Here is a 13,874-nt window from a genome sequence, read left to right as displayed (position 1 = left end):
CTTACTTCCACTGAAGCCACACAGTGAGGCTGCAGAGGCTCTGAGGGAATTCATTATCCCACCCCAACCCCCACTGAGAGGTGACATGATAGAGGTATAGCCAGAGGGCATAGGCTTAATGTGAGATGGAGGAGGTTTAAAGGAGATCTGAGAAGTAAATTTTTCACACAAAGAGTAGTTGGTATCTGGAATGAGCTGCCAGAGGAGGTGGTGGAGGCAGGAACAGTAACAACATTTAAGAGACTTGTTGACAGGTACTTGAATGAGGAGGGCAAGGAGGGATATGGAATTAATGCCAACAAGTGGGATTGGTATAGATAAGCATGATGGTTGGCATAGACATGGTGGGCTGAATGGCCTGTTCATCCTGAACAAGTCTATGACCCTATGCCTCTAACCAGAGAGCCCATGTCCTTGATAAAAAAAGTGACCATCAGGGACTCTGCCAATGGTGTCTTCCCCCCACCTCTTCTGCACATCCCTGTGTGGAAGGCAGGCCATACAAAGTCTAACTTCAGTTTTGTTACATTTGTTGTTCAGCTTCACCATCCATCCCAGGGTTTTCACTTTGGGACAGTGCGAGAGAGCAGTGCAGAGGACTACATGAAGAAGAGTTTTCCTGAGATGCACGAATACACGAGAAGGTTCAATGTTCCAACGACACTGGATGGGGTGGCTCATCTGACGTAAGCAGCCTGACAATCCAATTATCACAGAAAAGTGCATCATTGTCAGTGTAACATTTGTGTCCATTGTCAAGAACTAGAGATTCTAGCTAATGAATGAATTCAATAACAAATAAGGAAAATTGTATAGAATTGGCAAAGGGATTTACCTGTCAAATTAATTTAATTTCCACACAGCTGGAGCCTTTGTGAGGCAGGTGTCAACTGAATGGAAAGTTATTTACAACCTGCAATCTATTAAGAATTCCGTTAGTGATTAAGATTTGTATTCCAAATATTTCATCAGGAAATGCCAGCTTAGAAATGTCCAATAGAAAATTACTTACGCCATAGAAAAAGACCCATTGTGTCCACGTCAGCTGAAAGAGGACCATCCAGCTTATTTTCAGTCTCCAGTTCTTGATTTATCTTTTTGTCATTTACCTTAATTAAGTATTTTTTAAATGCAATGAGTGTTTCTGTCTCTAGCTCCTTTCAGGAAGGCAGTTCCATACCTCTGAGTATGAAGTTTTTTTTCTCATGTCGCCTTTTCCAGCCACTCTTTCCAGGCCACCAGAATCTTACCTACTTTAACTAAGTCTCTTCTCAGCCTCCTCTGTTCTGAAAGAAACATTAGAGTTTCCAATCCTTCCTTGTTACTGAAATTCTCCAGTCCTGGCAACAACCGCAATCTTGAATGCACAATTGTAATGTAATGGCATTCTTCCTGTAACGTGGGGACCAGAACAGTATCCAACATGCTAGCTCTGGTATTTAGTGTTTATGTAGCTCTAACACAATCTACCTGTTCTTGTATTTTGTATGCCTTGCTAACAAAGAAAGGTATCTGCATGCTCTCTGGCTGTCTGGACAACCACTCCAAGGTCCCTCTGTAGCATCCTGGCATTTATATGCACTTGTTCATCTTGTTTTCCCTCTACAAAATCCTTAGCTCAACATTTCTCTGGATTGAATTCCACCCGACAATTCCATGCCCATCTGCAAGTCCATTGATATCTTTCTCCAGCCTACAGCTTTCTTCCCACTGTAAACAACATGCAAACACTGAGACCAACAGTCGGTTCACTTACTCCTGCAAAAATTCCAGGTAACCTACATGCATTTAAACTGTTTTCAATACATATAATGACACAAGTGAGGCCACTCAGTCCACTGCGTCATGCTGGCTTCCATTGAAATAACCCCATTAATTGCATTTCCCCTCCTTGTTTCTCTGTACCTCTGCAACTTATCTGCCCATCAGCACCCGCTAGATTTCCATTTGCCATTAACCTGCACTAAGGGGAAATTTACAGTGGCCAATCAACTACTCAGCATGTCTTTGGGACGTGGGAGGGAGCCAGGACCGTCTGGAGGAAACTCAAGTAGTCACTGAGAGAACATTCAAACTTCAAACAGACAGCATCTGAGGTCAGGACAGAACCCAGGTCCCTGGAGCCGTGAAGCAGCAGAATTAACTGCTGTGCTGCTGTGAAAATAGCCATCTGGTTTACAAGACTGCTTTGCCCAGAGCCCTGCACATTGTGTTGGGGACTCTACCACAAGTTTCATCTTTTTTCAGATCCCTGCTACTAACTGCTCTACCACCATGCCAAAATCCAAAATCTGGAAATCTGGGGTAGATTCTTATCCCTTCAAATGTACTTAATATCGGGGATTTAAAAATTAAACTTTGTTCTTTTTTTTGCAATTTCCTTTTTTCCTCACTCTTCTTTCTTTCCCAACTTCCTTCAGATTTCTGAGGATGATTGACATATAATTTTCAGCTGATTGTTTAAATTATGGAGGCTAAAAGTTCTCTAGAGTTATGCAATGTTTCTGTGTGCACACATGTGAATTTTACTTAAACAACAACTGTGAAATGCAATCATATGCTCTGTGCACACAAAATGCACTTCCACAAAGTAGAACTAGAACAGGGGGTAGAAGGCATGTGCATCGATGCAGTAGGGTGAAATTCATGTTTTGAAGTCACTTGTCCAAAGTTTACTTGGCCCATACGTTGTGACAGTCACTCATGGTGAACTGACCTTGAGGGTTGAGGGCCGCATTCGTTTTTTTCAAGGGAACAACATTGCCTGGTGAGCCTGAGGCATCTGTCGTCTTGCAGGAAGGCCTCCTTTAATTTGTTAGTGTCTGCTCCCATTACTCTCTCCTACTGCCCATATATCTGGGTCCAAGTGTCTGGCTGATCCTGCCCCTTCCCTTATCCTCCCTGATCACACTTGTAATGCCAGCCAAATGCATGTTTGACACTTGCAACCCCAGTCCACCATGCTCTACCTCCTGATGTGGTTCCATCCTCACCTCACCCCCACATGGTCCCTTTCCCTACTCTAATTCCGGGGCCTGTCCCCACTCCCCAGTTCATTATCTATGCCCATCCCCTTTTACCACGATCCATGGCCTCACTGACAATCACAATGACCATTCCTTCTCCACTGACTGCAAAATCTGGACCATTTCTTCAAAAATTACTCCAAATGCTTTCTCACCATCAAATTTATATTGCCTGAAATAACATTTTCCCCAAATGTAAAATCCCCAAATAATTAACACATTTCATAACATTATTAAATACATACACTAAAATTAAAGGTTTTACCTGAAGGGTTCGGCTTCCCACAGAGACCCATCCTTGGGATTGTTACTTTTTGCCAAGAGTTGTGACTCTACTGAATCCGGACACTGAGTTTCCCAGGATGCAGTAGTGCCATTCAGTAAACTGATTGGCTGAATATTTCTCCACAGCTTCTGGCTGCTCCTACTCCATTGCTTTTTAATTTTTTTTTTATTCTTCAAAATATAGATCTTTGTGCAAGAGAGAATTGGGGATTAATGACTTATCCAATGGATGGCATCTCTATCGATGGGACACTCCGTCAATACTAAACCAAGTCAGTCTAGATTATGAAGGGGAAATTTCTCCTTGGCTGCTTATATAAGACACGCGACCTAATGTAGACTTATCTGCTGCATCAGCTGAGATTAAATAACACAGTAGAATCCGGGGATAGAAGCTAGGAATCTAAAGTCCAAACCTAATAACTAATGTTTTGAATTGTAGGACTGACCCATCAAAACTGGATGCATTCATCATGGACAAGGCACTGTTGGATTATGAAGTATCCATTGATGCTGAGTGCAAGCTGATAACAGTGGGCAAGCCATTTGCGATTGAAGGTAAGAAGGTGCTATTCTGGAAAATGTGTTCAAGGCAGCAATTTTCTTAACTTAGTGAAAGTGAATGCACTTTATCACATTCTGAGTTCTTAAAGGAGTCCTTCTAAACAAAATCATATATGTTCTTTCCTGAAGTTTCCTAGCTTTTATCTAGATCCTAACAAATGATTCCAACCTGCATTGGACTGTTTTTCACTGTATGTACTGAAACCCGGTAGTTTCTCTGCTTTATTTAGATTGCAAATGTACAGCATAATACGTAATTTCATGTTAAATAACTCTCTGGTCAATTAACTAATGAATATCTTTCACTTTAAACATTGTTAGCTAGACCTCACAGATAATGCATGTTGCTCTGAAGCAGATTTTGTACATTCAAGCCATTTTCCTATATTTTAACAGTTAATTCAATTAACAGTTCAAAATAGGACTAAAGGAATGTGGCATTATCAGGGACGGCTCTTTTGAAGTGTATTAAGAACCCCATTTGAAGATAAGTAAATTCTCATGATCCTTGTTGATATTCCTCTTTCATTGACATCTTTGACAATTTACTCCCTCAATGCTGTTTGAAAAGCAACATATTACCCTATGGTGTAGCAGCCTGGTTGCAAGATGTCCTCTATCAATATGCCATCTATCAATATGCCATCTACTGGTTTAATAAATTGATACAGTTTGAAAGTTAGAATCAAGCTCCTTTCTATTTCATTTACAAAAGATGGGCAACATTGGCAATACAGCATTTGGGAAGTTGGTGTCTCATATCCATCTTCTTGAGTCCTTGCAGTCTGTATGGTGAAGGTCCTGTCACAGTTGAGTTGGTCAGGTAGTTCTAGTGTGTAAAACCAGTAGTAATGAAGGAACCATAGTATATTTCCAAGTCAACATATTGTGTAATTTGGAGAGGAACTTGTAGTTTGGTGGTTTTCCCATTTGCCTGCTTCCTCTATCCTTCTAGGTAGTAATGGTCACAAGTTTGGGAGGTGGTGTCAAAAACACCTGAGCAAGTTGCTGCAGTCTATGTTGTAGATGGTACACATCACAGTTTGCCAGTATTGAAGGGAGTTTTAAAATAGGCTGCTTTGTTCTAGATTTTGTCAAGCTTTTTGGTTTTATTGTATCAGCACTTATTAAGACAAGTAGATTATTCCATCACATTCATGACATATGTAGATGGTTGAAAAGTTTTTGGGAGCCGGTGTTTGGGCATATCACACTGTCCTGTGAAAAAAAGGTTTTTGCCTCCCAAAGGACTGTGCAGTGGTCTCACCTACCAATATAGTATTTATTTTTTCAATGAACAGATGCAGCTGCAGCAGGAGATTGATCTGGACAAGGTCAAGTAAGTTTACTTGTATAGGTTCTCTCACCAGTGGCTACAAACCCAGTCTAGTCGCTGTGCCCTTCAGGATTTAGGCAGCTCAGTCACTGTGGCATTACCAAATTACTCTGTGAGTGATCATTGCAGAACTGCTAGTGCCACAGAATGTGCACAGAAAGAGTACACATTCTGTGCTCTTGTTACCCTCTGTTTCCAAGTGGCATTCAATGGAACGGCACTGATCCATCAACTGTACGAGGGTTAAAGTAATCACCAGTGTGTTTGATCTGATACCATGAAATGTTATGGAGTCTGGAGTCAATATTGAGTACTCCCTTGCCACTCTCTTTTACATGTTTACCACCCTGCTGCCACCTCAGGTTGGTCTGCCCTGTTCCTGGAACAGAACATATCCTGGGATTGTGACGGAGAATCCGGAATGTTGGTTGAAGGGAATGATTCTGCGAGTTAAGTTATGTTAAAACTGTTACCTGAGGACCAGTCCCTAGATATTTGGGAGGAGGAATCTGGAGGATTGACTGGGTTGGGCGTACATTTGTTGTGTGTGATTCCTGTCTTTGGTTGATGCTGGCTGGTCCATCCCACTGTAATCAATGTGTGTTGACATAGGAATTCATCACATCTGAAAACCTTGCTGGGCCATTTCAGTGTGCAGTTAAAACTTAACTACATAACAATAGTCTGGAGTCATATTTATACCAGACAGTATAGATTTCCCTCCCTAATTGATGATCCAGATGGATTTTTGTGACGATTCAGTAATTTTATGATCAATGTACTGATTTCTATTCCAGGTTATTTAATTAACAATTTAAATTCTCCAGTAGCTATGGTGGGATTTGGACATGGGCCTCCAGATCATTGCTGTGAAAGCTGGTGTACAAATAAGCAGCTAACAGTAGGAGGAAACTTCAAGAATATCCCCAGTCTCAGTGATCATTGGGGCCAGCACATTAGTGCTAGTTCAGCCAGAGTGCCAAAGCAGTGATCCATCTTGGCTTCTTCCTGAGATCCTCACTCTCACAGAAGCCAGTCTTCAGCTAATTCAGTTCAGTCTACATGATGTCAAGAAACAGCTGTTGTACTAAAACTAGCCGAGCCCTTAGCCAAGCTGTTCCAGTACATTTATAACATTAGCATTTATATGTGGAAATTTGCCCAGCTATGTCCTGTTCATACAAAGCAGGATAAATCCAATCTGTCTAATGACTGCCCAATCACTGCACTGTCAATCATCAGCAAAGTGATGGAAGGTGTCATTGACAGTGCTATCAAGTCACACTTACTCTCCAATAACCTGCTCACCAATGTCCAGCTTGGATTTGCCAGGACCACTCCAGTGCAGACTTGGTTTAAACATGGACTAAAGAGCTGAATCCAGAGGTGAGGTGGGAATGGTGAGGTGGCTGCCCTTGACAACAAGTGCAGCATTAAGGAGCTCTGGCAAAACTGAAGCCAAAAGCACCGAGGGGAAAATATTCCGATGGTTGATGCCATACATTGCACAAAGGAAGGTTTGTTGTGGTTGTTGGAGGTCAGGCATCCCAGCTCCAGAATATCACCACAGGAGTTTCTCAGAGAAGTGTCTTGGTCCCAATCATCTTCAGCTACTTCATTTATGACCTTTCTTCCATCATTATATCAGAAGTGGGAATGTTTGCTGATAACTGCATGATGTTGAACTCCATTTACAACTCCTCAGCAAATAAAGCAGTTCATGCCTGCATGAAGCAAGACCTAGACGATACTCTGGCATGGAGGGATAAGTGACAGGTAACACCATCACCACTGGCCAGAAATCCAGCCAGAGCAATCACATAAATACCATGGCTACAAGAGCAGGTCAGAGGCTGTGTAGCCTGTAGTGAGTGACTTACTTTCTGACACCCTAAAGCCTTTCCACTCTTTCAAAAGCACGGTCAGGAGCATGATGAAATGCTCTCCACTTGCCTGGATGAATGCAACTCCAAAGACTCTGAAGGGCACAGGTATAAGGAGAGAGGTAGGAGGCTTGGAGGGGATCAGAGGAGGAAGTTTTTCACACAGAGTGGGTGAAATTTGGAATGTGCTGCCTGAGGAGGTGGTGGAGGCAGGTATCATTACAACAAGCACTTAAATCACTAAGGTGTAGAAAGCTATGAATCAAATACAGATAAATGGGACCTGTATAGGTAAGTACAACAGCATGGACATGGTTGGCCAAGGACCTGTTACGGTGCTGTACCATCCTATGACTCCATAAGCTTGACATCTTCCAGGACAAAGCAGCCTGCTTGATCAGCACCCATCAACTCTTAACATTAATTCCCTCCACTTAGGCCTAGTGGCTACAGTATGAACTATTTATGAAATACACTGCAGTTACTTGCCTAGGTTTCTTTGATAATACCACCCATACCCACATCATCCACTATTAAGATAAATCAGGGCAGCTGGCACATGGGAACACCACCCATAGGTTCCCCTTCAAGTCATAAGCATCCTGATTTGGAAATATATCACTGGTCTTTCAATGTCATTGGGAAATTCTGGAACTTCTCCAAGAGCACTGTATGACCACCTTTACCAGAGGGATTGCAGCAGTTCAAGAAGGTTGCTCACCACCTCCCCTCAAAGGAACTAGCAATGGACAATAAATTTTCCAGATACAGAAAAATGAATAATGAAAATAATTAGCCCAATTCTCTAGATTAATTAATCGCCATGCTGCCACCTCAAGGATCTTCTACTTGTTCTGATCTCTTCTTCCAGACTCACTGCTGTTGGTGGAGATTTATATTTAAAGGCTTTGTCTTTGCAGGTTATGGAATTGGTCTGCCACAAAACTTTGGGCTAAATTCCAACATTTCTGAATTGATCAGTCGCTACAAATCTGACGGATTCATGGATATGTTGCATGACAAGTGGTACAAAGTGGTTCCATGTGGAAAGCGAACCTTTGAAGTGACGGAGGTAAGAAACTTGAGGCCAGTTTGTTTCCCATCTCTCCCATTTTATTTGCCTCCCAAAGATAGGATAGGATTTTATTGTCAATGTATTTCAAGGTGACTGTTCATTAATAATAACCATCAAATTCAAAATTCACCCTGTTCTATTGTTAAAATTTATTCCTATTGATTCCATATTTCCACTTTAACTACATTACAAAGTCCGCTACATGGATTGATCAGTCTGTGGCATCTGAGACTTGTCCTACATTTGACAGTGACAAGAATGACTCCCCGTCTCCTTATTCTACAGCCAGAAGATTTTCCAAATCTACCTTTTTCATACATTTTGTGTCTTAGCAAAGTCACCTCTGGGATGTTCATTTAGCTGAAATGTGTCAGCTGCTGATTTGTAGTTAAACCAACTGATACAAATTCCCCTTGTACTTGGGCTTGGCAGCCACTGTCACTCTCAAAGCATGGGAATTGTGACTCTAACAAAGAATATGTCAGATTGGTGTCTTTTCCAGTATGTAATGTACGACTCTGGTCCATCCCTCCCTAATGAGAGAGTTGAAAACTGAAAGTGTTTTTTTTACAGACGTTGCAAATGGGAATCAAGCATTTCTCGGGGCTCTTCGTTTTACTCTGCCTGGGCTTTGCTGGATCTTTACTGACAATTGTTGGGGAGCATATTGTCTACAGGCTGGTTCTTCCAAGGATTAGGAAACGGAAAAAATTTAAGTACTGGCTCCACACAAGCCAGGTAAGGCTTTCAGACAGGCATCTCCATCCCAAGGTGAAGGAAGTAACAAACAAACAAACAAGTTAAGAGTCATTGTAATGGGGGTATGTTGAAGAACTTGATTGATTTTGTTCCATCATTAATTTCTGATCATAGATAATAGGCTGAGCAACAGTAAGTTGTTCTACGTAGGCTAGAACAGAAAGTATTGGTGAAAGCTTTCGCCAACTCTCATCTCAGTATGTCTTCCAGTTCAGAACTTCTCAACATGGGGTCCATGCATCCCTGGAGGGTATTGGGGGTAATAGTGAGATACACTGGAGAAATTTGTAAAGCAAAGGTATTTGCCACAGGGAAGGTGTTTCGAGAGAAGACTGCAGGAGCTGTTCTGGCAGATAATAATGAGGAAATGGTTGTAAAGATAATTGGGACAGAGGTAGGCCAGATATCTTGGGGAGATGATGGTGGTGGGGACATGTTCACAGTGGTGATCAGTAAAAGTCTAGCAACTTCTGCTCCAGACCATGACTGTCCTTAAAGATCCACCCTTTACACTGAGCTGGCTGGTCTCAGGTTGGGTCACATTATGAATCACAGCATTCCCAAGTCAGGTAGGGATCTGCTTCCAATCACTGTCTAGCAGTGCGACTTGCTTCGGATACTGCTGTAATCTCCCCATCATTCTTCCCCCTTTTCATGGTGATCTGTAGCAGTAGCAGTAACATTTGAAGAGCAAAGTATGTTTTAGGTGACTGTTTTTCTTAGATTGAGATCAGAGGACTCAAACTTCTGGTTGTTAAAATAACTACATGTAAATAGTGTTTCTAATATAATTGGTTATTTTCATTTTGCTAGAAAATCCACCGTGTTTTAAATATGACCTTTGAAGAGCAAAAGGTGAAGACAGATAAAAGGTATGGTTTTCATGTTAGGATGCAAACTATTAGATGCAGCTCAATACATCTGATTTAAAGACAAAACTATAGCTGTGCCAAAAACAATACAAAGCTAATATACACAGTATATGGAACATATCCCCTTGTCACCTGGACATTTTTCTTGTTAATATTTTCATTAATTGGTCAAGCAATGAAAACTCCCAGATTTAGGAATCTTGCTTATGTAGCGAAGTCTTGAAAACAGGATTTGCTTATATAGAAAAAACGATTGAAGGGAGCTATATTGTCTCATATATTTTATAACTTAAAGGAGACCATTTGGCCCATCAAGTCAATGCTGGCTCAATAATCCCATTCCCCCACATTTCCCTGTAACCTCTCACAGCACTCTGCTTCTCCCAACACGAGGGATAATTAACAATAGCCAATTAAGCCAACTAGCATGTCTTTGGAATGTAGGAGGAAACTAGGGCACCTGGGTGAAAACCAATATGGTAACAGAGAGAAGATGCAAACTCTACACAGGCAGCACCAGGGGTCAGCAATGACCTTGGGACACGGGAGCTGTGAGGCAGCAACACTACCTGCTGTGTCACTCTGCTGCTAAAGTCAGGACACAGTCTCTAAAATATGGAGAGATGGATGTTGATATCAGTAGATTTTTGATTTGCAATGTGGACACAAAACTAGAAACATAAAAACCTTCAAACCCTTGACCTTGTTCTGACATTCATTGAGATCTTGACTGATCTGTATCCTATCTCCAACCATCTGCCCAGCTCCATATTTTGTAATTCTTTTGACCAGCAATAATCTATCAATCTTGGGTTTAAAATTATTAATTCATATGGTAACCATTATTGTTTGTGTGAAGAAGACTTTCCTAACTTCCCTCCCAACTCTAAATTTAATGTCCTCTCCTGTTGTCCTGAGTTGCCCCGGCAGTGGAAGAAGTTTTTGTCTAGCAACTGAATCAACTCCACTCCAAAATCCTCAGTCACGTCACCCCTTAGCTTTCTGTTCCATGGAATACAACCTGAGTTTACACAATCACTTGCCATAACTAAACTCTTGTGACCTTGGTGGCATTCTGGTGTATTTGCACTGAACTGATTCCAAGGGCAAACAGGCAAACAACTGAGTCTGTCATAACACTTTAAAAAGAAATTTGGCTAAATTTCCAATAAGCAACAAGACACTGGAAGATATAAGGATAGACCAATATACCATGCAACGTCATTGGTATTAGTATTGGTTTATTGGTTTATTATTGTCATGTGTACCAATGTACAGTGTAAAGCTTTTTTTTTGTGTGCCATCCAGACAGATTGTGCCATCTACACATCAAGGTAGTAAAAAGAAAACAGAATGCAGAATATAGTGTTGCAGTTACAGAGAAAGTTCAGTGCTGGTAGACAAATAAAGTGCAAGGACCACAATGAGGTAGATTCGGAGATCAACAGTTCAGGAGTTTATCTTTTAGAGTCTGAGAGATAGCATATAGTGTATTGGAGATGGAACACACTGTTATCTCAGGAGAGAGTCCAAGGCTAACTTGCTTGATAACGTCATGTATCGAAAGCATTTCTGATAACTTTTTCCTTGATAAAATAAATGGGGGGGAGTGGGGGTGGGGGCGTATAGATCAAACTCCTGTTGACTGCACATGGTCTGTATGTTTTCATCTCAGTTATCTCTAGTGTTGTCTACAATATAGAGATACCAGAGCAACAAGTTCTCCATGGATAAAAGGTCAGACATATGGAGAAGTTATAGTAATAGATATTTGTTTTGTAGATGCAACCTGCAGAAGATCCAGAAGGTGCCCCCAATCACAATACGAGCAACTGCCCAGACCAGATGGAACAACCAAAGACGCATCATCGTCAAAGACAATGCAAAACGTCAGGCTGAGCCAGGGGGCTGTGCAGGGGACCATTACGCGCTCCAATCAGAAAAAGAATCATCCGGTGTCATCTGTGAGAATGGAGGAATTGGTAACTGTCAACAGAGAGGGAAGAATGCACATGATAATGAAATAAAAGAACTGGAGCGAAGGATACAGGCAATTAAAGAACAGCTGCGAGTTGCTTTGAACAAGAGGGATGAATTGGTTGCTTGCATTGCGCTGTCTAAAGACAGTCACCTGACTCCTGCAAGCACAGGCAGTAAAGAAAATAATGACAAAAGGTGATGGTGGCCGTGACTTTATACAATATGGACCTTTTGACTGGTGTATAAATAAAAGTGGCTGCACTCTTCAGAGATCTTCAACTGACCATTTGGAATCCATAAAAGCACATTTCAAAGCACTTTTGCTGCATGAGCATTAATTGCCAAGTATCGTCGATTAAGTGAAAGTGAATGTCAACAGATGCAATTTATTTTTACTAGCACATGGAATTCAGGTGCTTTCACTAAACCCAAGGTGGAAACAGTCCTCGAAAAATTCAATAATAAAAAATTTGTATGTATATTGAAAATGTGCTTAACATTGTAGCTGAATCTGAGGAAATCTATGTCACCAGCATCAGACTTAAAGGAGGAGAATGGAGAGAGAAAGATTATTTTGGAATTACAATATATAAGAAGCATTGATTTGCTGCTAGCCTCAGACAATCGACTTTGCTAATTATAGTGTTTCAGATAATCAATATATTTTTCTTTGCTGTTAAAATGTTGATGTGTTTGGTTGCAATGGACATTAAAAAGCATCACTGTGGTCAAGTGCTGCAATATTAGCAGGACTATTTTGTGGAGATTGACCTACCATACTATTACTGCACTAACTTTTTTTTTACACAGGCCCTCAAAACTGGAACTCCTTACCTCCGAAATTATCTTCCTTATACAGGCTTCTGCTTATGCAAACTTGCTGTCACCAATAACTTAATGATAATATCCTTACTCATTTCACAAAAGTCATCCCTTCTGCTGAGCTTTACAGTTGATTTAAAGAAAACAGTTGTGTAAAGAGATCCCCACAGTCATTTACCCACAATTATAATGAAGGTGGATCACACAATGCTGTCTAGGTGATCCAAAATCAATGTAACCTTGACTAAATCATACAGGCAATCATTTTCAGGTGAAATTATGTCAACTGTATGCAATGCGGTTGACGCAACTGTGTCCAAAACTTCCCTGCATGAGATACACACCTAATGAGCTCCTAGATCCACAAACTTACTGTTGTTTTGCAGTCAGAGAGAAACAAGAAGCACAAACTGGTTTCACAATGAGACACCATTCAAAGGGCCACTTGTTTCACAATGGAACACTCCACAAGATATCTCCAAAGTGTGCTGAGGGTTTTTTACACTCTGACCAAAGTGCTCAGTCTCTGTTCAAGTTAGTGTAAAGTGCTTGTCAAATACTGAGGAACTCATTTAAAGGGTGCCTCTGTCCATGGGGTAGAAGACCATCTTCTTCTGGTGGACAGTTCTGCCCGAAAAGGTCCCCCTCTTGTCCTGGGCCCTCGAATTCCTGGAAATTTCTGCCTCAATGACTGATGTGAAGCAGATAAACGTTTTATTTTGTATTTATAGGCTTGATCTGTGTGAGTTTGTGGAGGGGTGGGGTGGGGAGCAATTTTCAATGATTAGTGTGGGAGCTTGGAATAGGGATTGGGATTGTAGGAGGAGGTCTATGTTTTTTTATTCATTCCAAGGATACAGGCTTCACAGGCTGAGCTACCGTTTAATTGCCCATCCCTAGTTGCCTTTGAGAAGGTGGTGGTGAGCTGCCATCTTGAACCACTGCAGTCCATGAGATGTGAGTGTACCCACAATGGTGTTAGGGAGGGAGTTCCAGGATTTTCACCCAGTGACAGTGCGGGAACGCCAATATATTTCCAAGACAGGATGGTGTGTGGTTTGGAGGGCAACTTCCAATTGGTGGTGGTGGCATGGGTGGTTGTGTGTGTGTTGGGCAGTGTTGAAGAGCAGTGATTATAGTGCTCTGGAGGTCAAATCTCTCATTCACCAGCATTTTAATTTGTCTTTCAGAGCTCCTTAGTGTCTCTGTATGCAATGCTCAGTCTCTGTCTCTTCCATGGCAGTCATTATATGCATTCCAGCTGCCTGGCTG

General features: G+C 41.4%; 1 protein-coding gene across 1 annotated transcript in view; it reads left to right on the top strand.

The window, feature by feature from the left end:
- The window catches only part of grin3bb (glutamate receptor, ionotropic, N-methyl-D-aspartate 3Bb), a 59,701-nt gene extending 47,722 nt beyond the window's left edge, over positions 1-11,979 (top strand). The window contains exons 4-9 of the mRNA XM_052038273.1: positions 541-686; positions 3,754-3,869; positions 8,015-8,166; positions 8,743-8,907; positions 9,742-9,800; positions 11,583-11,979. Of these exons, the coding sequence (XP_051894233.1) occupies positions 541-686; positions 3,754-3,869; positions 8,015-8,166; positions 8,743-8,907; positions 9,742-9,800; positions 11,583-11,979 (1,035 nt within the window). The remainder of the gene's footprint in view (positions 1-540; positions 687-3,753; positions 3,870-8,014; positions 8,167-8,742; positions 8,908-9,741; positions 9,801-11,582) is intronic.
- The last annotated feature ends 1,895 nt before the right edge of the window (positions 11,980-13,874 follow it).

This window comes from Pristis pectinata, chromosome 24 (genome assembly GCF_009764475.1).
Source record: "Pristis pectinata isolate sPriPec2 chromosome 24, sPriPec2.1.pri, whole genome shotgun sequence".
Lineage (NCBI taxonomy): Eukaryota > Metazoa > Chordata > Chondrichthyes > Rhinopristiformes > Pristidae > Pristis > Pristis pectinata.
The sequence above is the reverse complement of the archived record's forward strand: the minus strand, read 5'-3'. Positions and strand labels throughout refer to the sequence as shown.